Source organism: Perca fluviatilis, chromosome 11 (genome assembly GCF_010015445.1).
Source record: "Perca fluviatilis chromosome 11, GENO_Pfluv_1.0, whole genome shotgun sequence".
NCBI classification, from domain to species: Eukaryota; Metazoa; Chordata; class Actinopteri; order Perciformes; family Percidae; genus Perca; species Perca fluviatilis.
Window position 1 is genome coordinate 6,255,950 of NC_053122.1, and position 27,907 is coordinate 6,283,856.

General features: G+C 39.2%; 1 protein-coding gene across 4 annotated transcripts; it reads right to left on the bottom strand.

Moving 5' to 3' along the window:
- Nucleotides 1-350: 350 nt before the first annotated feature.
- Nucleotides 351-27,549, bottom strand: LOC120569024 (WD repeat-containing protein 37). 4 transcript variants are annotated; one of them, XM_039816825.1, is made up of 16 exons: nucleotides 27,379-27,549; nucleotides 25,272-25,439; nucleotides 21,621-21,656; nucleotides 15,581-15,677; nucleotides 14,585-14,680; nucleotides 14,374-14,438; nucleotides 13,651-13,737; nucleotides 10,013-10,148; nucleotides 9,471-9,542; nucleotides 9,067-9,111; nucleotides 7,682-7,758; nucleotides 7,336-7,573; nucleotides 6,265-6,406; nucleotides 4,452-4,586; nucleotides 1,850-1,964; nucleotides 351-859 (listed from the first exon to the last, which is right to left on the bottom strand). In XM_039816825.1, exons 2-16 carry the CDS (start codon nucleotides 25,407-25,409, stop codon nucleotides 728-730), a joined length of 1,611 nt encoding a protein of 536 aa, XP_039672759.1. In that variant the 5' UTR covers nucleotides 25,410-25,439; nucleotides 27,379-27,549; the 3' UTR covers nucleotides 351-727. The 4 variants fall into 4 exon arrangements, with proteins under 4 accessions (XP_039672759.1, XP_039672760.1, XP_039672761.1 ...); XM_039816826.1 differs by lacking the exon at nucleotides 21,621-21,656 and having other exon boundaries at nucleotides 27,379-27,548; XM_039816827.1 differs by lacking the exon at nucleotides 13,651-13,737 and having other exon boundaries at nucleotides 27,379-27,548.
- Nucleotides 27,550-27,907: the final 358 nt, after the last annotated feature.

Below are 27,907 nucleotides of genomic sequence, written 5' to 3' on the forward strand. Positions count from 1 at the left end.
TCAGCAATCATAACAAGCAGGACATTTAAGAAATTAAATGGCCAAGTTATCACAGATTAACTGCTGAAAACACCAAATTGATTATATAAAACTAGTGGGGTTTCCCTTTAAAGCGTCAGACTCTTGTTCAAACATAAATCTGCTGTTAGTGGCACAGATTAGATTTGCTTAAATCAGCAGCTCACTAATCCAACTCTTCAGCGTTCGCTTTTTAAAGTTTTTAACAAAGACGACGAAGCCTCTCCTATGTTACGTCGCTGTGCTTTTTATCATCAGTGGTACACAGGTTGTTTTTTTTCATCTTTTTGATGGAGAGGAATCGCTTCCACACAAAAATATATAACCACACACACACACGTGTGATCTGTGTATATTGGCGGTGATGAGTTAAGAGAGCGTAACCGATGCAGTGGACAGCGAGCATAAGTGCTTTTTTCTTTCCTGCCCTCCTCAGTCTGGGGGAGGTCAGACTTCAGGGAGCTTAAAGTATCAAAAACTGACCTCCTGTAAACTCAAAAGACAGCTGTTAAGTCTGTAATTTTATCGGTCATTGAGCGATAGTGGACGTGACATCGATTACATCATGCGACAAGTTTTCACAGACAAAAAGGATACAATTTAACTTTTTTTTTTAAAGCCACCTTTTAAGCCCGCAGGATGTGAGTGTTTGATGCTCCAAAGACAGACTTTGGGTGGAGTTTCACAGTAAAGTGACAGTAGCAGGAGGTCATTTCTCCTGCAGCAGAGCGGGGATGTTGATGTTCCAGCCGATGGCCTGCCGGTCGAAGCCGCAAGTGAAAAGGTTGCAGGAGGTGTTGTCTTCACACCAGGCGGAGCAGCACACCATCCGACGGTGACCCTAAACCACGACAGACAACACAGAAACTGTTCAACACTGAGGACATGTGAGGGGTTGTAAGACAACAAAGTAGTCTGATGACGACATATTGTGAATTTCTTACTGATTATTGAATGGTGCAAATACAAAATCTGTTGTGCTTCTATGCATTTTATTTCTTTATTTTCTGCCATATATAGGATAAGTAACAAAGATCCCTGGCTGGACTTTAACCTGAGGATGTTGCAATTGCGTCGCCAGCAGGGAGCCCCATTGTTGGATTTTATTTCAAGTCATGAAATTTAAAATGTACTAGTGCAGTGCCCATTGAAAATGTGCCTGTTTGGAACGGGCCGATTGCTTGGTCTGTGGTATTGCTGCTTTTAGAATTCTTCAAAACCAAATTGTACCTCAAAATGTGTGCTTCTTTTACCGACGATACCGTTTGCATTTCTTATCCAAACAACGTCAAACTTGGCACTGCACTTACTTGTTCCCGTAGCAAGACACCTGTCAAATTTGAAATCCATCAGACTAACGGTTCGAGATATGTGCATAACACCCACACATACAGACGTGCAGTATATAAATAGATTCTTCTGGCACAAGTAGTGAAGCAGTCATGACCTAAAACCTGATTCAGCATTCAGAGCAACAGGAAACACCAAAACTCAGGAGGAGGACAACGATATGGTTTTGCAAGCTTTAAAAGCAAACTCAGTACAGTGTTGAACTCAAAGACACAATGCAAATCTCTGAAATCTAAACTTAATCTGCCGTCAACATGATGGATAACCATTTAAAATCTTTTGGAGGATTTTATGTTATTTAGAAAGATTCACATCACATGCTGCAAGAGGTAAATTTCAACATAGGAAGTATAACTATTATGTTTTAAGTCTTTGAATTTATAACATTATACTGTATAGTACTGTGTGTGTGTGTGTGTGTGTGTGTGTGTGTGTGTGTGTGTGTGTGTGTTGAGAGGCCCTTCCTCCTCCACTGACTGACCTGTCTGTTGCTTCGTGGGAGTCGAGCCAGTCGCACCCCGGACATGTCGAACAGCCGGACCTGCCGATTGTCGTGAGGAAGAGCGATGATTTTCTGGTTCACCGACACGCTGATCCTGGACACAACAGGAGCAGGATGAAAGGGATCACATTCCAACTGCAACACGCGGTACTATATCATAACAGCATGAATTAGGATTATAATAATTTCCAATGGCTTTGAAAGAAAAGGTTTTCAGCTACAATGCCATTTAAAAAACATACATATATATACACACACATATATATACACATATATATATATATATATATATATATATAACACACATATATATACACACACACACATATATATATATATATATATAACACATACAGTGCCTTGCGAAAGTATTCGGCCCCCTTGAACTTTTCGACCTTTTGTCACATTTCAGGCCTCAAACATAAAGATATAAAACTGTAATTTTTTGTGAAGAATCAACAACAAGTGGGACACAATCATGAAGTGGACGAAATGTATTGGATATTTCAAACCTTTTAAACAAATAAAAAACTGAAATATTGGGCGTGCAAAATTATTCAGCCCCCTTAAGTTAATACTTTGTAGCGCCACCTTTTGCCGCGATTACAGCTGTAAATTACGCGGGGTATGTCTCTATCAGTTTTGCACATCGACAGACTGACATTTTTGCCCATTCCTCCTTGCAAAACCGCTCGAGCTCAGTGAGGTTGGATGGAGAGCGTTTGTGAACAGCAGTTTTCAGTTCTTTCCACAGATTCTCGATTGGATTCAGGTCTGGACTTTGACTTGGCCATTCTAACACCTGGATATGTTTATTTGTGAACCATTCCATTGTAGATTTTGCTTTATGTTTTGGATCATTGTCTTGTTGGAAGACAAATCTCCGTCCCAGTCTCAGGTCTTTTGCAGACTCCATCAGGTTTTCTTCCAGAATGGTCCTGTATTTGGCTCCATCCATCTTCCCATCAATTTTAACCATCTTCCCTGTCCCTGCTGAAGAAAAGCAGGCCCAAACCATGATGCTGCCACCACCATGTTTGACAGTGGGGATGGTGTGTTCAGGGTGATGAGCTGTGTTGCTTTTTACGCCAAACATAACGTTTTGCATTGTTGCCAAAAAGTTCTATTTTGGTTTCATCTGACCACAGCACCTTCTTCCACGTTTGGTGTGTCTCCCAGGTGGCTTTTGGCAAACTTTAAACGACACTTTTATGGATATCTTTAAGAAATGGCTTTCTTCTTGCCACTCTTCCATAAAGGCCAGATTTGTGCAGTATACGACTGACTGTTGTCCTATGGACAGAGTCTCCCACCTCAGCTGTAGATCTCTGCAGTTCATCCAGAGTGATCATGGGCCTCTTGGCTGCATCTCTGATCAGTCTTCTCATTGTATGAGCTGAAAGTTTAGAGGGACGGGCCGGGTCTTCGTAGATTTGTAGTGGTCTGATACTCCTTCCATTTCAATATTATCGCTTGCACAGTGCTCCTTGGGATGTTTAAAGCTTGGGAAATCTTTTTGTATCCAATCCGGCTTTAAACTTCTCCACAACAGTATCTCAGACCTGCCTGGTGTGTTCCTTGTTCTTCATGATGCTCTCTGCGCTTTACACGGACCTCTGAGACTATCACAGAGCAGGTGCATTTATAAGGAGACTTGATTACACACAGCTGGATTCTATTTATCATCATTAGTCATTTAGGTCAACATTGGATCATTCAGAGATCCTCACTGAACTTCTGGAGAGTTTGCTGCACTGAAAGTAAAGGGGCTGAATAATTTTGCGCCCCTTTTTCAGTTTTTATTTGTTAAAAAGTTTGAAATAGCCAATGAATTTCGTTCCACTTCATAATTGGGACCCACTTGTTGTTGATTCTTCACAAAAATTACATATGTTTTATATTTCTTTGGGCTGCACTATACCACTAACACGTGACACGTGCCACCACCATATATACACACTGTCTGGCACATTTCCTGCATATATATATACACATATATATACACATATATACACATATATATACATATATATACACATATATATATATACACATATATATATATATACACATATATATACATATACACACATATATATATATATACACATATATATATATATATACACATATATATATATATACACATATATATATATATACACATATATATATACACATATATATATATATACATATATATATACATATACATATATATATATATATATATATATATATACATATATATATATATATATATATATATATATATATATATATATATATATATATATATATATATATATATATATATATATATATATATATATATAATAATAAAAACAGGTATATACGTATTTCTGTTATCAGTAAAATTAAACCCAACTGAAGCAGATATCTAAATGAAAAAAAAAGATCCTACATTATGAATATTAGTTGTGTAAAAGATATAAAATCATAAACAGTTCATTCTATTTAGCTTCCTCTGCGTGTCCATCACTAAATGAATACCAACACTGGAGAAGGTGTATATCACTGCACTATAACACTTCTGTTGGCTTGTTTCCAGCTCACAGACCTGTTGACAGCGGAGTCAGTGCGGATGGTTGCTATGGGTGACCTCATGTTCTTCAGGTCCCAAACTTTGACCGTCCGATCGTCGCTCCCAGACACCACGTTGTCGCCCACCGTGAACACCGCAGACGTCACCGTGCTACGCAGGACAAGAAGACAAACGTTTAGACCGAAGGTGAAGGAAGAGCGGCAGCGGCACCCTGGACTGTAGCAACTTAACGGTTAAGATGTTTGTTCTCGCCGTGTTTGTTTGAAGAACGCAGTTGTAAATGGCAATATTTTTCATTCAGTATTTATCGAGCTGAATACTCAGTAAATTGTTTCATACAGTAGAAGATTACTTCAAGTTTCTCATGAGTAGCAGTTACAACTAATGTCGTATCGCCCCCATGTGGCACAAATTACAATTACATGTACATTTAAACTATAGTATATTTAAATTTTGTTTACTTAAGTATAATAAAAATACATAAAAAAACTGAAAAACAAAAACACAAAATAATGACTCAATGTCTAAAGAGATTATAGCCATAACTAAAAGCCAGAGTTCATTACCCAACAATACAAAATTAACAAACTTCATGAACAAGCTACACTGCACTAGAGCCACAAAGATGAAACCATTAGCTGTCACCTATTACATTTTTGATAAATCGATGAATTGGTTTGAGTCATTTTTTATATGACTTTAAAAAAAAAAAGAGAAAAAATTCTCGACAAGACATTTGAGGATGTCATCTCGGGCTTTGGGAAACACGGATCCACATCTTTCACCATTTTCTGACATTTTATAGACCAAACAACTAATTGATTAATCGAGAAAAAAAAAAAATCAACAGATTAACCAACAATAAATAATCGCTATATGACCACAGCATCCCGGGTTCAATTTCTTTTCTTAAAAGGTTTTTAGGCATTTCCGCCTTTAATTTGACAGGACAGCTAGGTGAGGAAGGGGAGAGAGAGGGGGAAGACTGATAGGTTGGATATTTCAGCCTACATGTTTCAAGTGTATTTTATATCTTGTATGTAGGGTACTACACAAGAAGGTTAGTCTGGGGACAACCTTCACCCACAGGAACAGCTTAGAATGTGTAGAATTATTATGAGTTTGGGTACAACTTTCACACAGAGGAATTGGAGCCAGGAATGTGGGAATCTATTAGGAGCATGTGCCATAAAAGGTGTAGTTTAAGAGTAAAACTTGTGCACTGAAATAGATGTCTCGTGCTGTGTGAGCACAAAAAGAGTTTAAAAGGAATTCATCTCGATGTATATGTGGGTCACCCTTGAGCAGACATGTTTGTATGCTCATGGTTGTCTCATTGTCATGAGAGTTTGTTCACTGTGTAAATAAAGCTGCATTTGATTTGTACTCTTCGGATTGGTCGTCATCTGTGAGGTCTCCCAACATCATTTCCGAGTCATCACCCGATATCAAAGACATGCAGGAAATCGTCACGGATTCGAACTCTGGACCTCTGCGTCGAGGCATAAAACTCTCAGTATGTGCGCGCCTGCTCTACCCACTGACCCAACCGGGCCACATCAGGGGTTCAATTTCAGCCTTGGTACTTTAGTTACATGTTTTTCTCTCCACCATTTCTACACCGTCCCCCGCCAAAATAACAATCAAAAATGTTTAAACACTTTTGTCCCAACATATATATTTTTTTTAAATCTAACATCCAAAACGAAATCATGGAAATGACAGGAGAGTGGAAAAGATGGCGCGTGTGTTTGTTTGTGTGTGTGTGTGTGTGTGTGTGTGTGTGTGTGTGTGTGTGTGTGTGTGTGTGTGTGTGTGTGTGTCTGACTCAGTGTGTCCCTGGAAGACGTTGACAGAGTGGATGGACGGGTCTCTGAAGTCCCACAGCCTGAAGGTGGTGTCTCTGGACGAGGTGACCACCAGACGCTGGGTGGGGTGTGTGCAGCAGTGGGTCAGCTCCTGGTCATGACCTGAACACACAAAGAGAAAATCTCTCCACTTAAAAATGACCTTTTATTGCATCCTTACACATTTTTATAATTGTCCTCATATCTACACTGCATTCACTGCATATCATCTCCTTTTCTACAACCTAATTTATCCGGCAGCAGGGTGGTTTATTCCACAGTGATACCCCTGGGTTCAAGGCTGACTTGTTGGGAGACAAACCCCTGAATTCCTCCCAGCTCCAAGGTGGTCAAAGACAGAGTTGAGCGTGGGGCTATCATTACCGACCAAACTGATAAACTGAAATAAAAACAGCATCTGAAAATATTTTCAGGAAAGTATTAAACACTCCCAACTTTCATCTAGTTCCCTGTGAAAGTAATACATTGTGTAGGAGCCACATATTGTATGTTAATGATCTTATAGTCTCATTTATGTTGTTTGTTGATTATTATATTGTGCACTTATATTGTAGGTGGTGGGCGTTTTCATTGCGGTTTGAGCGGAAGTGATAACATATTTGTTTGCTTCACCTGTTCACCTGTTGGTTTTTTGGGCTTTGACAGAGAGGGGGTGAGCCTGGGGGAGAACACTTTCTGTTGACCGCCGCACTAACGCACTTATTTCGACTCCCAAAGTAACTTTACATTTGGTAACTGCAGTGCTAGTGGTATTTTACGTGTGGAGGAATAAATCATTGCAATACAATCTTGAGCGTGTCACAGTGTGTTTATGCATCTCTCAGTGTTTAGTCCATCGCAGCAGCACTTTGTTGGACAGCCGCAACACATTGTGTGAAGGTAGTAGTAAAACATGACAAGATTAACGTGTCTCCACTAGAATTAAAAAGATGGAAAAATAGAGTTCACACACTAGAATACTGCATACATGCTGTTTGACTCCAAAAGTGTTATAATAAAACACATATTGAGCACAGTAACTGTCATCCTACCAGTGAGTGAGTGGACCAGCTCTGAGGTCTCCACGTCGTACAGGTTGGCGGCCCGGTCCCAGGAGGCCGTCACAACCTGTTTGCCTCCGACCAGCCAATCAGCGGCGATCACCACACCCTGATGGCTGCGTAGAGTCGTGGTCGCCACGCGGACAGAAGGACAGTCGTTTGGACCATCGACTTCGACGTCGGCCTCGTCTTTATCCGAAAAGTCCACGTCGTCTTCGCAGGGTGTTTGCTGCCGACAAAAGGAAATTAAGTTTCAGAAACAATACAAGTTTCAAAGACAAACTCAATCAGTAGCTCACACACACAAAATCATGTTTGTAGTGCTGTTGATGCTTACACTGATGTCAGCAACTGGCTGTGGAGTCGGCAGCTGCACCATGTATCTCCAGATGTGAGCCGTCTGGTCTCCAGATGCTGAGGAGGAGAGAGAGAGAAAGAGAGAGATGGGACACTTGTTGTAAAACGTTCAAAATTTATTTTCGTAAAAGAAAATTGGAAAAGTAAAAAACATGTATATGTGTGTATGCATGCGTGTATGCGTGTGTATGTGTATGCATGTGTGTGTAAGTATGTACTGTATATAGGCATGTATGTGTGTGTATTTATAATATATACATTGTTCTTACTCTTTTTGAACATGGAAAAACTTACTTGAATCATTTACTAATTTTGAAAGATACAGTATGTTTGCTGAGGGTTCTTTTTGTGTTGGTTTTCTTGCCTGTACTGAAATGTACATGTTCTTATTTATATTTTTATATTTTTTAACATGTTCATGTTTGAAATGCTGTTGTAGATGTTGAGGTTAATTTTGACACACATTTTAATCTTGCGCCCATTCCAGGTTAGGCTACAAGAGGTTTTACAGCTTCTCAGTAATCCAGGTTATAGGTATCCAAGGAAGGTTAAACAACAAGGGCAACTGGACCGAGAGTCTTCAGTTTAAGTTCAGTTCTTCAAGTTCAGAAGTCTCTCGGATAAAGGTGACTACACACCGAGCCGATAATTGGCTGTCGGACAGTCTGGTGAGGTCAGTGACTCGAGTCTGTTCGGTGTGTTCCGTGCCGTCGTCCGTCCGAGGGGCTGTCGTCCTTCATTTTGGCCGATTTGACATGTATAATCTGACGAAAATCTTTTAAACTGACCTTTGTTGATCTGAAATGAAGACAGATTTAGCAGCTGCACGGCCTGTTCCTCGCTTAAAATTTTTCAGAAACACGTTTCGGTGAACTATCTTTGTAAAATATGAGATCGTATTCTGAACGAGCCGCTATGACAGTCTGTCTTTGAATTTCCGGAGAAACCAGACCCACGTGACGCTTTCGTCCAATCAGCTGTCGGTTTTCATTTTTGGGCAACAATACAGATTAGCGCCGCCTGCTGTTATGGAGACGTATTTTGTCTCGTCTCTTCGGTGTGTTCTGATGCACTTTTTTGACCAACTCGGGGAGACTGATCAGCCCAAATGCCTTTTCTGCCGACAGTCGGCCATCTGGTCGGTGTGTCTGGGCCTTAAGAGACAAATAGTCTTCGAGCAGCTTTAACCAAGTCTAGATGCCCTTGTTTTTTAACCTTCCTCGAAAAGCTCTTATTTTGATATGTGTAAGTTGATTATTCCCGCTGTGGAAGCACTGCAGCTGCTGCAGTAAAGAAATATACAGAAAACCACCTGATGTGGTTGCTGCCGCCGAGAATTTTAAGGACATTTCAGTGGATCTTTACCTGTTAGAGCCATCTGTTCAGTGGGGTGGAACTTGATCGAGTTGACTGCGGAGACAGAGACATACAGTAGATTTATTACGTCACGCCATAACGGACACTATTGTGATAGTACTTAATCCTGACCTTCAGTTTTCTGATAGCCGCTTCCAATTAGCCTTTATTTGATGAGTTAAAAAGAAATTAACATATTTTGAAGAGAGCACCTACAATTTCTAAAAATGTACAACTTTGTAACAGTAAGGGCTGGAGATTTTCACTTCAGCATTCAGCAGGTCATCATTTAGGCAAACCTTTTAAAATGTGCCCTGAAGCGAGGCTCTGTCTGTGAGGACAGTCTAGTGAATTTAATTAGCTCTATTCTCATACTTTACACGTACATACGTACTTTACATTTCTGACTCTACCTGATCCTTGATGGCCCATATATTTGAGGAGACACTTTCCCGTCTCAATGCTCCACAGCATCGCAGAATGATCTGTTGAGACACGGTATGGATGGATACAAAAGAGGGAAAGAAATATGAGATTTAGAGTTAAAGCACTTTTACTACTGTGTACATTTAATTGTGTTTTTTTTGGTTTTGGTTTTACAGATTGTTTGAATACAGAGTTTCTGAAGTTAAATCTAGCATGAAATTAACTGTTTTCTCAGTGTGGAATTACAATATTTAGATTTGACAAATGCATTTCTAAAAATGGACAAGAAGCCCTGACATTTTCAACATGGACAGTGTGAAAACCAGGAACACTGGAATTTGATTTTAGGGAAAAAAAAAAAAAAAAAAAACTAACTTAGAAACAAAATATTCTTCAACATAGAGGTTCAGAGATTAGAACAACAAGATGAGTTAAAGACAGAGAAAATATTAAGCCAAAAAGAAAGCAAACCAGTAAAACAAAAAGACATTTGAGGAAAGATATTGACAATAAAAAATGAGCGAACTACCTGCAGATGCAGTACCGAGCACCATAGGTTGTGTCCTGGTGACGCTCAGGTCCCAGATGCCGTCTCTGTGGCCGACATACTCCTTGACCAGCTGGCACACCGCTCTGGACGTGGTCGCTTTGAAACTGGACACAATCTGACACCGACATCAAACTCACGTTAACACAGAAAGGAGATCACAGTACTGAACCTAACAGGGTTCCTACACACTTCTCAAAACAGACGGCATCTTCTACACGTTTTATATCTATGCTTCTACATCGGTTTGTTGTTTGGGTATTAACACTGACCGGTTTGAGACCCAACAGTGATCATTATTAGAGATAATTAAGGCCTCTTTATTTTAAAAATATATTTTTAAATCAAATTAGTGACTTTAGTGACTTAAATATTTAAAACCTAAGTATAACAAAATCCAATTTAAAAGGTTTCACATTTTCCCCACACTCGTTCTCATTTTTACACACATTTCAGGGCCTGGAAATGATGCAATTTTAATTTTTGAAACTTTTGCAGAGCTGTGTAGGAACCCTGGTCAGATAGAGGGAGGAAGCGGGTCAGCAGAACTGAAGAGCTGCTCAGCAGGGTCCGTGTAGTATGCCAGGGCTAAAGAAGCGTTGGTCGTCAACAGCGTTATTCATATCAGTCCTGGGTTCAAGAGGTTTTACCTGCCCCCAAAAAATCTTATTGGTATTTGTTTTAAAGCTCTAGTGTGTAACTTCTTGATATTAATGAACGTCCGTTACATTCATGCCGTTGCCAAATGAGTTGCTACAAAGCTAATTAAGACTCTCAGCTCCACACAACTCTCTCTGGATATTTCTCAGTAGGACTATGTTCAGAAGATTGTGGCGTCCGGCGATTTTGCTGCACAGAAACTCGAGTGAAGATAATGACCTCTTCTGAAGAGTCCATCATGTTTTTTTAATCCTCCGTGTCCTCCTTGGCTACTAGCAGCTGTGTGGAGCAGGGGTGGGTGGGGGTGCGTGTGCTCGATCACGGAAGGCTTGTATCATGTGGACGCGCCGACAGTTTTGTTGTCATTACTTAGAATTCCTCATGGGGGCGACAGAAACTACGCACTATAGCTTTAAGCTTGTTTTTAAGCACATGCTAGGTGGGGTCGCCACCAATCTGATGCTCCAAATGCTTTTTAACCCTTGTGTTGTCCTCGGGTCTAATTTGACTCGTTTTTTTATTTTTTTTTCAGAAATATGGGTTTCTTTCAAAGAAATTGCCCCAAAATAACTTTGATGCATGCATGTACGTTGTATGGAACCCATAAAACATTCTTCGAAGGTTAAATAAATGATTACTTTCATTGAATTTTGGGTGTTTTATAGAATTTTACAGGATAGATAGATAGATAGATAGATTAAACTTTGATATAAACCAGTATGTGATCCACTCAACATCCTCTGATCTTAACTATTAGTCAAAATAAATCACAATTTATGCTTTTTTACTGAAAAATTAGGTATGTCATATAACTTTTTGAAATAAGTGACAAAAACATTTATATAAAAAAAATAAAAATAAAATAAAAGCATCGGAATAAGTGACAAAAACACCGGGACGACATTTTTAATTTTGACCCGGAAAGACAAGTTCATGGTGGATGGGAAGACAACACAAGGGTAAAAGAAACCCCATCCAAGACCAGTCAACCCAGATCTGGTATCAACACAAATACAGAAACATCAAGTATCAGTAGTGTAAACTGCATTTCTCATACCAGGATTACTATAAATGCAAAACTGCAAAAAGAAGAAAAAATAATCTAGAAGGGGAAAAAAAAAAAGAGGGAAAGAAATACTGTGTTATGGTGAGACAAAGAATTAATCAGTATTAATTATCGGTTGTATCAAGGTTTGGTCGAGATGTTTACGTTAAAGATAGGGATGATACAAACTGGACCCTCGGTTCGTTTTGGAAACAGACCGCTAAATAAGTTCCAACTGAAAGGAAGCAGGAGAGCATAAAGAACGGCATCATTCATGTGAAAAATTAATCTCAGGCTACACATACAACAGAGCATTTCCGTTCATTTTTCTATCTGTTAACAAGATAGTAAATCAACAAATTACAGTCAAAATGAAACAGAAGTGATGCTGCCGATATGATGAAGAATACCATTGCTAAGAATGGTGGGAACCAGTGGTTGCTGGTTGTTTGCAAGCATTATGGCAGATTGTCTCGTAAAAAGAAAAGAAAAAAGTGTCTTTTTGTTTAATGCTTTTGCTAAGTTTGTCAGATAATGCTTAATGCAGTTTGACAGTGACAGCTGACTCTGGATGGACAGTAATTTGTGAGAATGATGATGAATCCAGAACAAAATGTTTTAACTGAAGCAACTTGCTGCATTTAAAAAGAAGCAAAAGGGACTGGAAGGTTTAAGGGAACGCGAAGAATCGCAAAATAAGCTTTAACTAACTGGCTGAGTGGCGGATCTAACGCATCCAGCAGGTTAATGCTCTACAGTTCGTAGCTTCAGTGTGCAGTCTGCCGTAGCCACATCAAGATTAAGCTTGTTTTACAATCAATAAATCAGTTAAAGGGATAGATTGATCCATTACATAGTTTGTGAATTATTATTTTTATTTTTTTTTTAAAGATAATTTTTTGGGGGTGCTTGGGTATCTCACCTGTTAGAGCGCACGCCCATATACAGAGGCCCAGTCCTTGAAGCAGTGGCCAGAGGTTCGGTTCCGACCTGCGCCCCTTTGCAGGTCATTCCCCTCTCTCTCCCCTTTCAAGTCTAAGCTGTCCTGTCAAAAATAAAGGCCTACAAATGCAAACAAAATTCTCTTTATTTTTGGGCCTTTATTTTGACAGGGCAGCTTGAGAGAGGGGATGTAAGACGACAGGCAGCAAAGGGCCACAGGTCAGACTTGAACCTGTGACCGCTGCGGTAAAGACTGAGCTACATGGTGAGCTACCCGGGTGCCTCTACCAGAGAATGTTTAACTGACTGAACTAAAATGTACCTCTCTGTACATTCTTGGGCACAAAATTCAACTAATCTTTATCAAACATTCATTCATTCATATATATATAATATATATATATATATATATATATATATATATATATATATATATATATATATATATATATATATATTTGAGAGAGCTGACTTCTTTCAAGCCACTATACCTGATACATCTGTTAAGAGATAGAGCTTAAAAAAAATTTTTTAAATAAAAAATAAAAAAAGTTATTAACTACTCAAATGTTTGGATTCAAAAAAATGTAAATAAAAAGCTAAATCTGATATGGCTGTGCACTTTTCAGCAGACCACACATGATCTAAAGCAGCCAACAAATGCTCTTCCACCTTGAGTATTTTATTAATCAAGGCGCAAAAAGGCATTTTGAGGTAACAGCTGTTTCATGTTAAAGATGTCTCCGTAGTGTACCATTATATGAATGCCAAGAAAAAGCTAAATGAAAATGGTGCAACTGAAGAAGCCTGTTAGTGAGATAATAGAGTCGTGTTTTATCTCACACCAGAAACTGATAGAAAAGCTCAAACTCCTACATTTGAATGACCAAGTCTCTTGGGGAGGGAGTGTCGAACCCCTGGCTGGGCTGTTCATGCATATTGGCACACAAGGGGGAGAAAGCAACAAGTTTACCCATGAGTCTCCACCCCACAACTCCCAACCGGTTACGCTGAAGTTGCGGGATCCACCTACTCTGGCATGGCAAGAGTTTGAACGCGGCTATGAGCAAAAAAGGTGAAGAAAGACAGCAGTTCACTGACGAAAACAATGAAGCCGATTTATTCACCTGATAGAAGTCAATGGACAGTGTTCTCAAAGCATTGCATCTTCAACCATGCTTTGATACAAAAAGGTACCCTCAGGTTCCCAAAAGTTCAATTTAAGACTGTTTAAGACCTTTTTAATATAATTTAGAATGAAATTTAATACCAACTTCATGAACATACTGGCAAAAGTATGTAGGATATTATGGAATATCAGAAAGGATTTTAGGCTATAAATATAGTACTTGAACTTAAACATTTTATTTTAGTACTCAATACATACATGTTTTGCGATAAAACAATGGAGTTATTTAATCTTATGAAAGGACAATACAAATGTAAGACCTTTGTGAATGAATTTTAAGACTTTCTAAAGAAATTTAAGACTTTTAAGGCCTTATTTTTCAAATACTTTTTTTCTTTTAAGACCCTGCGGGTACCCTGTGATCAATATAAACACACACCTATGCAAGCAGACTTTAAATCTATAATATGTACAACAATGATTTAACAATTTCTGGATACTTTCTCTACATATCTTATTCCATTTTCTTTTGCAATGGCAAAATGTTATTAAAATAAAACTGTTTACCTTGCTTGTGGAAGCCTTGTAGGTCGTCTTTAGTTTTTGTGACAGCTGGCTGGTGCTATGGCTCGCTGTGGATTGTCAGAAAGAATATATAAATTGATAATTAAAAAAAACAACAACTAGCAAAGCAATTCATGTAGACATTTCACTATATACACATGCCATCTGAAATGCACATGAACCTGATGTGAAAGCAGAGTGAAATGTGTCCCACCTTTTGTTTTCAGTGCTCCTTTGGCTAAATCTGCCCCTTCGAAAGTCTGCCCTTCTGCAGCCAAACGGTCATTCAGCGTTTCGATTTCTCGGCGTACTGAGAGTCAAACAGGTCACATGTTAAAAGACTGACAGCAATAAGACCAACTGCACTCTGAACTGAAACACAGCACGGGTTCCACTGCCATCAACGGCGCCACGTTCAGACCAGGTTACTTGCCAGGGAAGAATAGGAGCTTTGGGTTTATAAAAGCCTATCAGAGAGGCTCAGGTCAGAAAATAAACATGCTGTGTCTTTGTTAGGTAGCTGGCTAACAAGTCTAGTATAAGATACTTGTTCCACAAGCAGACATCATGGGAGATCCTGAAATTATCCTGCTTAAAAAGACCTGCAATGGCCTCTTCGAAACAGAAATCTCTAAGAATCAGACCAAAAATCAGCAGTGACACCAAAAATAAAATGCTTGTGCTTGTAATTCGAATTCATCATTTGGTTTATAGCAATGTTGTTACTTTACTTATTACTGCAAATGTCAAACTGAACGCCATTCTTATCAATTGTTTTAATAGCAAAAAGAATCAATGTGAGAATGACTTCTTTTTTTAAGCAATGCAATTGTTATTTTTTTCAAAGAAAGTCAAATAGTTGTTGAAGACATGGTCCACTTTTATTATCTTTTGTAAATGTATTCTTGCTCTTTAATGACATAATCAAAACATATTTCTCAGTCAAATGATACATTTGTCACAAGAACAATTAGCATAATTGATTTTTGCAGCTCCAAGGTTAGAGAACAGAAGCTGTGTTTGACTAGATGAGGAAATGTGGTTTAAAAAAAAAAAAAAAAAAAATTGCCCTTCAGCAAAGCACTTCGTGGGAGTTTGTTCCCGTCCAGCTGCACACATGAATGCAGGAGACAGCTGTACTGGGTATACTGGATTTTAATTGGCCGCAGTTAAAAGCATATTTCATTTAAAAAAATACTTATTGACTTACATTCCAGGTTTTCTATGTAGAGGTTTTCAAACTCCCTCTCGATCTGACTGAACAGGTCCAGCAGATTGCTCCTCAGGGACAGAGGCAGTTTGGAGTCCTGCAGGGAGACAAAGGGAGGGCATGAAACAACCTGGAAACATCGGCTCATCACTGAGGAGAAAAGCAGGAAGAGAGTGTGTGTGTGTGTGTGTGTGTGTGTGTGTGTGTGTGTGTGTGTGTGTGTGTGTGTGTGTGTGTCTCTGATAAATTCAAATCACTAAGGTCAGAAAAAAAGAACTCAATGTCCAAAATAAAATACAACTATGCAGTAAAATAAGATATTACAGACATGAGACTCTGTGAAGTATTTGTAAGCCTTCATACAAAACAATTATTTGGCACTACCGATACAAAAACATACCACTGCAACAAAAAGCCAGACGAAAATACTCTTATCACACAATAAAAACCTTGAGGAAGGAAATAAGAGTGAACTTGTGTTTCAGGCTCAAAACAGGAAAGAATCAATAAAAAGGGTTACGGAGCACAGCCTTAAAACCTCCAGAATGTGTTTTTGGACAGCCTACAAACAGGCTTTAAACTGTGGCCTGTTGGCTTGAACAAGCAAACGCATAACATTAATTCCAATGTACCACCGTGCAAGGTTTCAGTTAAAAAACTAATTATGGACAATATCCCATTGAACATATAGTTACCAGGCACATTTAAGTATTCAAAAGTCACCCATTGCTTGTGGTATCCTATGTACCACATCATTATATCATCATATATATCATCTCAGGATCAGAGATTTAAAACGCAACAGTGAGCAGGAAATGTTCAATGAAAAGCAGATACTCTAAATTAATAGCATATAATAGCTGACATACCCAATCTTTTTAAAAAGACGCTCAGTTTGAACTGATTTTTTCTGTGTGCATGCAGCAAGACACTCAATACTAGTTTACAGTATAGTAAGTCCTCCTGTGATGACCTTAGTCCATTACTTTATTTATAGAACAAGGAGTGAAGAGAAAAATGAGGGGGAAAAAAACCCGACAATAAGTTGCTGATTTTGTGCCTCAAAGCAAATTAAAATTAGATACTCAATACACGGTTAAATTACTGGTAATTTTTTCTCCCTGGTTTATTTATTTATTTATTTATTTATTTATTAGTATTAACGTAGAACAGCATTTTTCCCTGTTAACTTAACGTCAGGCACCAAGCTGAAAAACAACAGTTTCTGGCATTCAACTTAACTCTACATAGACATTTATTTACCCACAAATCACATTGACCAAAGGTTGAGAATGGAAGCTACAAACAAAATATATAAATTAAATAGAACGGATAGTGCCACAAATAGAGAAAAATACATAAATAAATAAATACAAATAGTAGCAGTAAAATGATAAAGGCTAGGACCAATGTACTGGTTATTTTTAAGCATTTGTGCTGTAACTGGTGTGTTTGATTAATTTTCACGTGGACTTGTATTATTGATTAGGGATCGACAGATCCTGTTTTTGTTTTTTGCCAATGCCAATTATTAGTAGTTAATGAAACAGATAACAGATATATTAAAATAAAAATTAAGTCAAAATTAAGATTATGGAATGTTACAAACTCCAACACAAAACTTAGTTTAAATGCTTTAAGCAATGATTTAATAAATGAGAAACTTTCAACATAATCCCCAGTAACAGAGAGTCAGATAGTGTTGTGATCAGGACATTAAGTCAGACTCAGCAACACCAAAGCAAGAGGGACAGACACAGAGATGTAGCTGAGCCAAAGTAGACCACTTTTTAATTCATTAACTTTATCGGTTATCAGGAAAATAAAACACAGATACAGATCATCTGCAAACTTCCAAAATGCGTTGGTCTATCCCTATTATTGATTATCAAATGCATGTTTATTCATTTAAACCCATTCAAAAATAACTTTTTTTAAAACAAAAAACTATAAAAGCCTACTTATGAGTCACAATGCAATAAATCGGAGTGGTAAGCCATTGCAGTAGCGAGTAGTTTTTACATGTCTGCAGTTCATAAAATAATGCATTACTGACGGTCTTGGTGTGACAGAGCCAACAGCACAGACACAAATAAGAAGTGGGCCATGTAACGGAAAAGCACTAATAGAAAATTATCCTTTTATGAAGCGATTGTCCGTGTTTAATTGTTGGCAAGCAGAAACCCTTAAAGCCAAAGACGGAGCTATCAAGCACGCAGAAAATGGACCCACGAGGTAAGACTCAAAGTGTAAAATACAACAAGTTTATTTAGAAGTTAAATAAACTCAGCAGCAGTGTCCAAATAACGACAGGCAAGGGAAAAAGGTCCAGAATCCCAAAAAAAACAGGCAAACAGGCATACGGGTAAACGCTCAAAAGCTGCACACATAGGAAACAGACGATCTCACACTGGGGAGAGGGGAAGACAGAACTTAAATACACAACTAAATTAGACACAGGTGCAACACATTAGGGCGGGGACAGGTAATCACACAAGCGGATAAATACTAGCAGGATGTAAAACAAGACCACAACAGGAAGAGAGAAAACTTACAAGATAAAACAGGAAGTGGAAAACAAAACAGAAAATGTAACACAAACTCAAGACAACAACTTGACACGGACGAAACATGACAGGAGCCTGTGTATCCATTCTTAAAAACAAATATAGCAGCTGCAGGTTGTCTGATTAAGACACAATAAGTTACACTCTCCCCTCCAGGGAGGCGTTTTTGATATACTGAATATAAACCGCCTGTATGACAAAGTCCTTGGCGAATTTAGCCTGAGACGTGGTTGAAGATTGACTGTAGGGCTGTGCAATGAATCGAAATTTTGATCGCAATTTCGGCTCCCAACGATCACAAAATCAACGTTATTGAGAAAAACAATTATTCTGTACATTGCAATTTGCAAGTAACTTGTGATCTGAAGGACACGCGCACCTTGGCCCCTCCAAGGATAAACTCACTTAGCCAACATTTGAATATACATTTTTATTGTAAGTTCAACTGGAAAAGTATTTTCACAGTTCAAGGTGTTTTCACTGTCGATTCGTTTAACAGTTTCCCTGTTCAATAAATGCAACATCTTTCCAAAAGTCAACGAGTAATCGTGTTAAATAATCGTGATTTTAGTATTGACCAAAATAATTGCGATTATATATTTTTAATAAATAATCGAGCAGCCCTAGTTTGCAAACGTGACATTAAAACTCCAACGACATTCTCTTGTTTGTGAGCCTCTATTTTAGAGAAATTCCCACTCCAGGCCACATCTCCTCAAAGCTTTCTCCAATCATAATGAGACGGCTCAGTGAGTCTTTGTACCTGAGTGCAGTGTCCCCTGCCTATTGCACTCTTGGCTTGGGCTGAATTGCTGCTCGCAGCTATATTTTCTAAAGAAACCGGTCAAGTGTGCTGTTAACATTCACAGGCTGATGTTGGCAACAGAAAAGGTTTGTGCCACAGTGCACACAGAGAACAGAAAACACAGGAAATGCGCATATGCACGTTGCATAAAGCCTTGCATACATCTGCATGTGTCTCGAGTCCGTCTGACATCTGGAACGACAGCAAACCGTTCAGACGACTCATGTATCACGATCAGTTAAACTTACACAACGGTTAAATCTACTTTCTCCCACCATCTAAATCAGAAAGACAGGTTACTAAACTGTCCAATGGAACAAGAGAATTGTGTGTCATTAGTAGGGCTGGGTATCGTTAAAACATTTTCTATACCGGTTCCAATACCGAGACTTTGATACTTTCAAATACAATTTTTTAAATCACAACATTACGGTACAAATCTTTTTTTCAGCTCCTTTAGATATATAGACTTTTATTGATCCCAAATTGGGAAGTTTCGGTAGCCTGGATGCCAGCCAAACTTAGCCCCGCCCACAACATTCAAGGTCGGGATTCTGACTAGAATCTGAATATGACCATATCAGGCTACAGTTTCAGTGCTACAGCAACAAAATATAAGACACACAGCACACATACAGAATATATCTATTTAATATATAATATTTTTACACCGATGTGACGCACACTGTAGTCAAGCCTCTCAAAATACAACACACACTGAGCCCGTCTCTGTTTAACGTAGAGTTTTTCTTGCACGCCTCTACGATGTGTAACATTAGACAGCCAATCACAGACATTATTAGATTTCGGTAGAAGCGTGCTTATTGGCTCACTGACGCTGTTGAGATTTACTCCTTAGATGTTGAACTTTGGTATTGACTGACGAGGCATTTCTTCAATACTCTATACTATGTAGGCAATTTGGTCGGTGCCCTAGTAATGAGTCAGGTCATCTTGGGTTAAAAGCCCTGATTTGTTTGGACAGTGTGGATGGTAACTCTACAAAATACAGCCGAGTCTACTCTTCTCCAGCACATCATCTGACAGGCAGGTCAGCAGCTGTTCCACACTCCAGCCGAGGAATATCTTCCGGTGTCGGCCGGGGACGATATGGCCCCGATCCGCCCCCTAGTGAATAAATGTTTACGGTAATCCTCCAGGTAGAGCTGAAGATTTTTGGTCTTAATTTCTATCATTTTACACGGGCTCGGGCTTGCGCTCCAGGTTACGCGTTAAATGAGCGGTCAAGGTGAAGGATGCTGAGGAGGTGAAACGGAGGCTGGCCTCTGGAGGACTTCTTTTATTCCTTTGTTCCAACATCCAAGTGGCCTATAGCCTCCGTTAGTCATGAATAAATGATGAATGAATGACTCATTATTGACAGAGGCAAAACAGCTGTGTGCGTGCGCACATTTGAATAATGTCTGGCTGTAAACGGGTTCGGGCTTTTAAAAAGCTGTCAATCAAAATGTAGCCTACTTGTCGGGCTTGGGCCGAATTCATGTCAGGCTCGGGCCTTGTCGGGCTGAACTTTTAAGGCCCGATTACAGCTCTACCTCCAGGGAACACGCAAAGTACGCAGGCAAGTACGTAAATAATGCCGTTTGCGCCACCGCTAGTCTGTGCGTATGCATTGTCAAAGGTCACATGGCATGGATATTTCACTTTATGAGGTTTTTTAACATTAATATGAGTTCCCCCAGCCTGCCTATGGTCCCCCAGTGGCTAGAAATGGTGATAGGTGTAAAACGAGCCCTGGGTATCCTGCTCTGCCTTTGAGAAAATGAAAGCTCAGATGGGCCGATCTGGAATCTTCTCCTTATGAGGTCATAAGGAGCAAAGTTACCTCCCCTTTCTCTGCTTTGCCCGCCCAGAGAATTTGGCCCACCCATGAGAGGAAGCAGCTGCTAGACATGTAGATGCTACCAGAGCAGAGTTGGTGGAATAAGTTTAAGTGCTGTACACAGTGTGTGCGGTGTCCGAAACAAACTCGACACACTTCTTTTTAGTTTCTAGGTTTTCAGCAGTGAAAAATATGTTATGGTCAGGCTGCAGGCATCAGACAGCTTTTCCAAAATACTGTCCGTGGCTAAGCAAACTTCTGATAGGGTGGGCCGACTGCTTGCCTTTACGTAATTTGTCAAGATCCGAGGTAACTCACGTAGTGCCGTCTGGGTAGTGTAGTTTATGTAATGTTAGGGTCAATCTGTCTGACACTGACGCTTTCTCTGATAGTGGTAGAGTACCGGCTACATGCGAGAAGTAGCGGTACGCAAGAAAAAGTGCAGATATGCTTAAGTGTAAAATGTAGAAGTGCCGGTACTTCGTACCGGTGAGTACCGGCCCACTTCGAGCACTGGTATTAGGGGACCACTAAGGTCTATATAAAAACATCCAGAGCACCATGTCATGGGACCTTTAAAAAGCTAGTATATCTGAGCCTTAACTGTTGCTGGAATATGAAGAACATCACATTTAAAAATAAAAAGGAAAAGTATATATTGATTAGAAATTAAAAAAAAATAAATCTATTTCAGAACCACCACACAACACCAACTCTGAGCTCTAATCAAACCTAAACTACACCTTTAAAGCTAGCTCTAAAAAAAACTATTTGAGGAGTCACACTACTGTCTGAAACACAGAGGGCTAAACACCTGAAACTTACCTCCATTCTCATGAGGGACTCCAGATTATCAGAGGACTGGGACAAAAAAGGACCAGAGTGAAAAAAACAACAACAAAAAAAAGGTAATGAGGAAGGGATTACACTGCTTGCACCATGTTCTGGCCAAAATCCAGAATAACTTTATGGTTACTGGGTGTACGGGATTATTTGTTCAACTGTAGATCATAAATTCAGCTTCTACATTCAAGCTAGCAATAATACACCCTTTTTCTTTCATTTAGGGTGTTCAATCTATCTTCAAGTTGTCAGAAAAAAAAGAAGAAAAAAAAAGAAGTAACCTCCTCTAAACATCAAGAGGAATCTTCATGATTAATAGTAGCACGGTACATAAACAGATCTAGAAAAGACGATCTTATTTTGCTCTCTCAGAAGGTTTTACCTCGTATAAGTGTACCGGTGGGGAAATCAGTACAAAAGGTAATTGGTCTCATTTCTTCATATGGTTAGATGCCTTTTTCTCAGCAAACAGTGTGACTTTTTCATAGGAGGAGGAGCACAGGTGCTACTAATAACACTAACGATGCCTCTGTCCGAAAAGAGTTCATCAGCCATCGTTAATCGTATCATTTACACCTGTGTTTTTCCTTCTTTTGTCTTTGCAGGAAGAATGCAGCACCTCATTTATCAGGCCCTGAGTGCAAGGAGACCTTTTTCACAGCAGACATGTTGACATGTCATAGTAGGAGAAGCACAGGTGTATTCAAAACCATTACTGATGGCTGCATTCCACTTAGGAGAGGCCCTGGTATTGTGCATGCTGACTCACTGACAGTGTTTCCTCTATGTTGATTTGACCGTGGTGCCCCCACGGCAACATTTCTGCCCCCACGGTATCAGAAATAGGGCTGGGTTGTTAGAGTGCGTGTCGGACACACAAGGATAACTAGCCAGTTGAGATCGTGTGTAACGTCCTTGAGAACTGTAAGTGGTATAACTTGTGTTGTCAGTTCATTTAAGCCTGGTCTTGCAAATTTCAATTAAGTTAACTGGTGATTTTTGTTTGTGTTCTTCAACTGCTCGCTAAATTGCACGTGGCTGTCGATTCGATATAATAGCGATTGCTCACGTTTGTATTTTAGGTGCATTATTTACATGCTGAAGTAGTTACACTGCATTAAGATAATGTAATTAATAGTGGGTTTATTGGTATTTGCTACAGAATGCTTAGCCTATATGTCAAGATCAAAGTTGGCCTATATAGTAACTCAAAAAATACAGTTCAATCACAACTGAAATGCGGATCTGCCCCCACTGCTAAAAAGAATCCTAAAGGAAACACTGCACTGAAATATCTTATCAATTTCAGCTGTGCTTTTCCTACTATGGCAAGTCAAAATGTCTGCTGTGAAAAAGGTCCACAGACTGAGGTTTAATGTCCAGGTTCTCTCACTGCATAACAGTTATACCCAGGAAAACATGTATCTATATCAGGTTATGTGATGCAGACCCCAAATTAATGGAAAAGTAATTCACCTAGTTTTGGCATGTTTATTTATCAAATAGAGTTGCTGAAACCGTTATTAGGGACTAGTACCTACCAGTAATACAGCTTCCCTTAACCCACAGTCCTGTTAGCATTTGTACAAATTCAAGTTTAATTTATTTGTTGTTTTAACCATGAAAGCACTGAGACAAAACTTTCTTCCAGACTAGGGCACAAAACAGCAAAATATAAAAAAAAAACAACATCTAAAGTGCATCAGAAAACCTGACTGCAAAAAAAGTTATGAGTTTGAATCCAAATAAAGCGCCTATGGAAAAGTAAAATTGTGTTTATGTCAACTGTTAACTATGATTTCATATGTCCTTGATCTCCAGTTAGCATGACACAGCAAACCATGCAACCTCTCTTTTGGTTTATCTTATTATTATTAAAATAATAATAATAATAATAATAATAATAATGGAGTAACCACCAATTTTACACTTGAAGTTCAGTTTACTCAGAAGTATTAGAGAGCCTTTGGGAGCAGCATATAATGTCTTGGGGGGTATGGGGGTGCCGTTTAGGACCTCAGTTGTGTTCAGGTCGTACAAATGAAAATTCACCGAACTTAAACACAGAATAAAGATATGATGGATACTTTCCTCACAAGTTTACATCTAAGGAGGAATGTAGCCAATCCTTGATTCAGTGTCTCTCACTCCTACTTTTTGGATTATCATCTTTTCAGATAATTAACTCTGGCTCACTGTGTTTACCCAGCATCCCTGGAGTAATTCAGTTCCTTATTAGCTGGCCAGATTGAAACCCAGCAGGGCTCTCGTTCCTGATGCTGCGTTCCAGACACAATTTTTAGCCCATAAGTTGATACTTCAAGTCACGACTCACGACTTGGTAGCGTTCCGGGCAACACCGTCAAAGCTGGCTAGCTAAACATTGTGCCGTTGGCAGGGTTCAGGTGAGGCCACCTAACGTTAATGTTAGCCAGCGGCTACCTAACGTTGACGTTAGCTAGCGCTAGCTAGCACTAGCTGATACTAGCGTTTTCTAGTCGGCAACATATTTTGGGCTTCATTTAATAAACATAACCTGTAGTAGTACACAATCGTAAGTGTATTGTTTTGATTACAATGTGAGGAATTACTTTACGTTGCCTATTTATGTCTATTTCTCACCGTTAATCACCGGCTTCTGTACAGCATCAACAGGGGTCGCCATTGTTGTTTATGTGTGTGTGACGTCAAAAACGGAAACTGGGAGTACAACCATCTGGTACCAGTTCATGAGTGATACGTTACCGGTTTGACTGTCGTTCCAGGGCATTTTCACGGCTAGAAGGTTGTGAAAACACGGATTACAGGTTGCCTGGAACGCAGCATAAGAACCAGGAACAAGCACCGCTGATCTAAGCAATCCCCCTGAGCAAAGTGCAAATGCCGTTGCCTGTTCTGAATCCATCTGTTTTAATCATGCTGTAATTGTGGCAGGCTTAAGTCGGCAACAATATAAAACCATTACGTGCCCTCTAAATGGGTGCATCAAAACCTAATTGGCTTAGGCTTACAACAAGAGGGCCTACGGGTGCTGGCGGCAACAGCACAACAGTTAGCAAGCTAATGATGACAGACAGGAGGAGTTTGACACTTCCAGATGAGCAGCAGTAGTGGGTTTTTTTTGCCTAGAAATTATGACTATTTAAATTCTTGCTTAACACTGTTTCCTGGTGATTTTGTGTATTTTCACCGTAGGAGGGGCCGACCGTTACTGTTTTTTCAGGGCTGATATTGATTATTTGTAGTAAATGAAACCGTTAAGGGATATTTGGAACCGATATGCATTTAGGTAAAAATTGACATTTTGGAATGTTACAAACTCCAACACAAAAGTTTGTTTAAATGCTTCAGGCAACTATGTAATAAAAATGAAACACTAAACATAATACACAGTCAAAGAAATAAAGAAATAAATACAAAAAATAGCTTCCTGAAGTCCAGACATGCTAACATCTTATTGCAAGTGCTTTAGACTGCTTACAGAGCTGTAGCGCACTTTTTAATAATTCACTTTATCGGTTATCGGTAAAATTAAACACTGATACAGATCATCTGCAAATTGCCAAATATCGGCCTGGAATAATCGGCCAGGCCGATAATTGCTGGTTCCCAAGTAAATGAGCGAGTCGTCACCTGTCCGTCCAGCATGTCTCTCTGCAGGCCGGAGCGCTCCTGCTCGGTGCTGTTGGTCCGGCGGATGGACAAGCTGTGGGACTTCCTCTTCTGCTTTGCCTGGCGGGCGGCAGCGCTGCTCCCACTCTCCACAGGCATCCCTCCTTCCAAACCTGATGTAACCCCAGTCTGAGAGTACAACATCAAAAAGGAAAGAAGGTGATGATTTCTTAATTTGAAAGGGGACAGTGAACATTAATCAACATTAAAACAATGTAAATGTCCCCGAGTTAGCTCAAAAGTGCGAATTTTCACCAGCCAGATGTAAAACAGGCAGCCTTTAAAAATAATGACAGGTATCAAATCAGAAGATAAAATTACATACAACACATTGTGGTTAATAAATACAGTTCATGTAAAATACTTGTATAACGTTTAAATGCACACAGAAAGCATTAGTGCCATTTTTTTGCATTCTTTTTAAATGAAAAGAATGACAAAGACTCTCTAATGGTTGCCGGCACTGTGTTCCATTGCCGAACAGCTCTTACGGAGAAGACAGCCTGACCAAATGCTGTTTTTCTCCGGGGGATGATGCAGTCTTCCCTCGCTGCCCCTCTAGTTACCCTAACCACACTGGATCTACAATGTATAAAATCACATAGTGGAGGAGGTGCTAAACCATGTCTGATTTTATAAAGGTGAAACTAGAATCAAGAGAACAAAATCCTGGTGTAAAATAATCTGGGTCCGAGTCCCTCACTCAACAACTACACTTGGCAGGGGGTTGGATTTGGCAGCTTCCTCGTTTGAATGTGTGAAATGACAAAATGAATGAGTGTGAGACAGAGTGTTGCCGAGCGTACACGGCTCATTACACCCACAGTGGGTACCTTAAGGTGAAACATGAGAGATAACTGGAATAGAAACTGAGAAGTGTGCAACAATAACAGAACCTTTTCTTCCTATATTTTGCTGGAGAAAGCTGAAATGTTCAGCTATGGGGCAACACAATTACTTCACCAAGTCTAGTTAATGTTCAAAATTACAACTACCATTTTAAACAAGCATTTACATTTTTTAATAAGGACTGCAACCAATTATAATTTACAGTGAATCTGTCGGTTATATTTTCAATTATTAGATTCATCAATTTAGTCAATAAAAAGTCACAAAAATGTGAAAAATGCCCATGCCAAAGTTTCCAAAGCCGGCAGTAACATCCTAAAATAGCTTGTTTTAACCAACTACCAATCCAATCAAAATATATGCAACGTAAGGATGTAACTAACGATTATCTTTCTTTCACACATCATCATACAAACTGCTAAATAATTAATGCAATCCCAAAGCCTGTAGATTGTAAGTTTTGTCATGATCCATTACCTTAAATGTATGTATCACAATAACAGCAAAGAAAATAATGCAAGTCTCTTATTTTCTTTTCCTAACTTGAATATCTTTAAAAGGCATAGGCCTACTTGTAGTGACACACATGACTCAACAGGGCTGCTCGGTTATGGAAAGAATCATAATCACGATTATTTTGGTCAATATTGGTCAAAAATCGATGAACTGCACAGCCCTTAGGACCCAACTCATCTGTGTATCAGGATGAGACAGTCATTGTCATGGATGCTCATATCACAGTAATGACATAACCTAACATAAGCCGGGCTCCAGCTGTCACAGTTATTTGCCCTTTGTCCCATAAGAAGTTCTCTGGACACATGAGTCAGGTATTCCTTTCTATCTAAAGGAGAGCCTTTTAATAAATGAAGACATTAATGTTTCTGTCATCCATTAAGCTGCCTTGTTTAGCTGTCAGACACCTTGGCTTGTAGTTACAGTTCCTCTTGCTGAGGGCAATGAAAAAGACATTTAAGATGCATTATGTTGCGGTGCATTCGGAGGAAAATACTTAAGAATTAATGCAATTCCCCTGGCTGTACGTGAACGTTAACATTAGCACGTCTGGACATTGTTAAGCCTCGTTACAGCGCGATGCTCAACATAGCGTTAAGCTAAGCAAAGCTACCGTTATCCCCTTTAGCTGATGATGGTGCCAAACATGCTAATGGGCTAACGGGTAAAACAACCTTCCCAAACATAGAAATACCCAACTTACCAGAAAGTCTTACAAACACAAAGTTTTATTCCGGGATATTGTGATAAATGTCGCAGTTTCCAACATTTTCGTCAACGTGTGAGAATGCAGCGCAGTTTTTTTTTGTGTGTGTCCAGGATCCGTGTTGACAGTTGACGAGCTCCGGGCTCCGTTACGTGAGAAAAAGATAACGAAGCCAATTCCGGCCCGGGGTTTTTCACAATAAAATCCAATTGTAGAAGGTGAAAAGCCCACCATACTTTACTCTGAAGGGGTTAGTTTATTGCCTTCTACTCTGTTACCACACGCCAGCACCTTAACATATCAACCATTATACGTTTTAAAAAAATAAATTACACCTTACTGTTAATTCGGCATATTAAAAACCTTCCAAAGGAATTCACATTAGAAAATAAAATCAAAACATTAAGATACTTAACAGACCCACTTTTAAGTACGTCGTAGGCAGTCTTAATCCGACATAATCCTACAGCCATTTACAGTATGTAATTATATTATTGTAGACTGTTCTTACTGAATAAAATATATG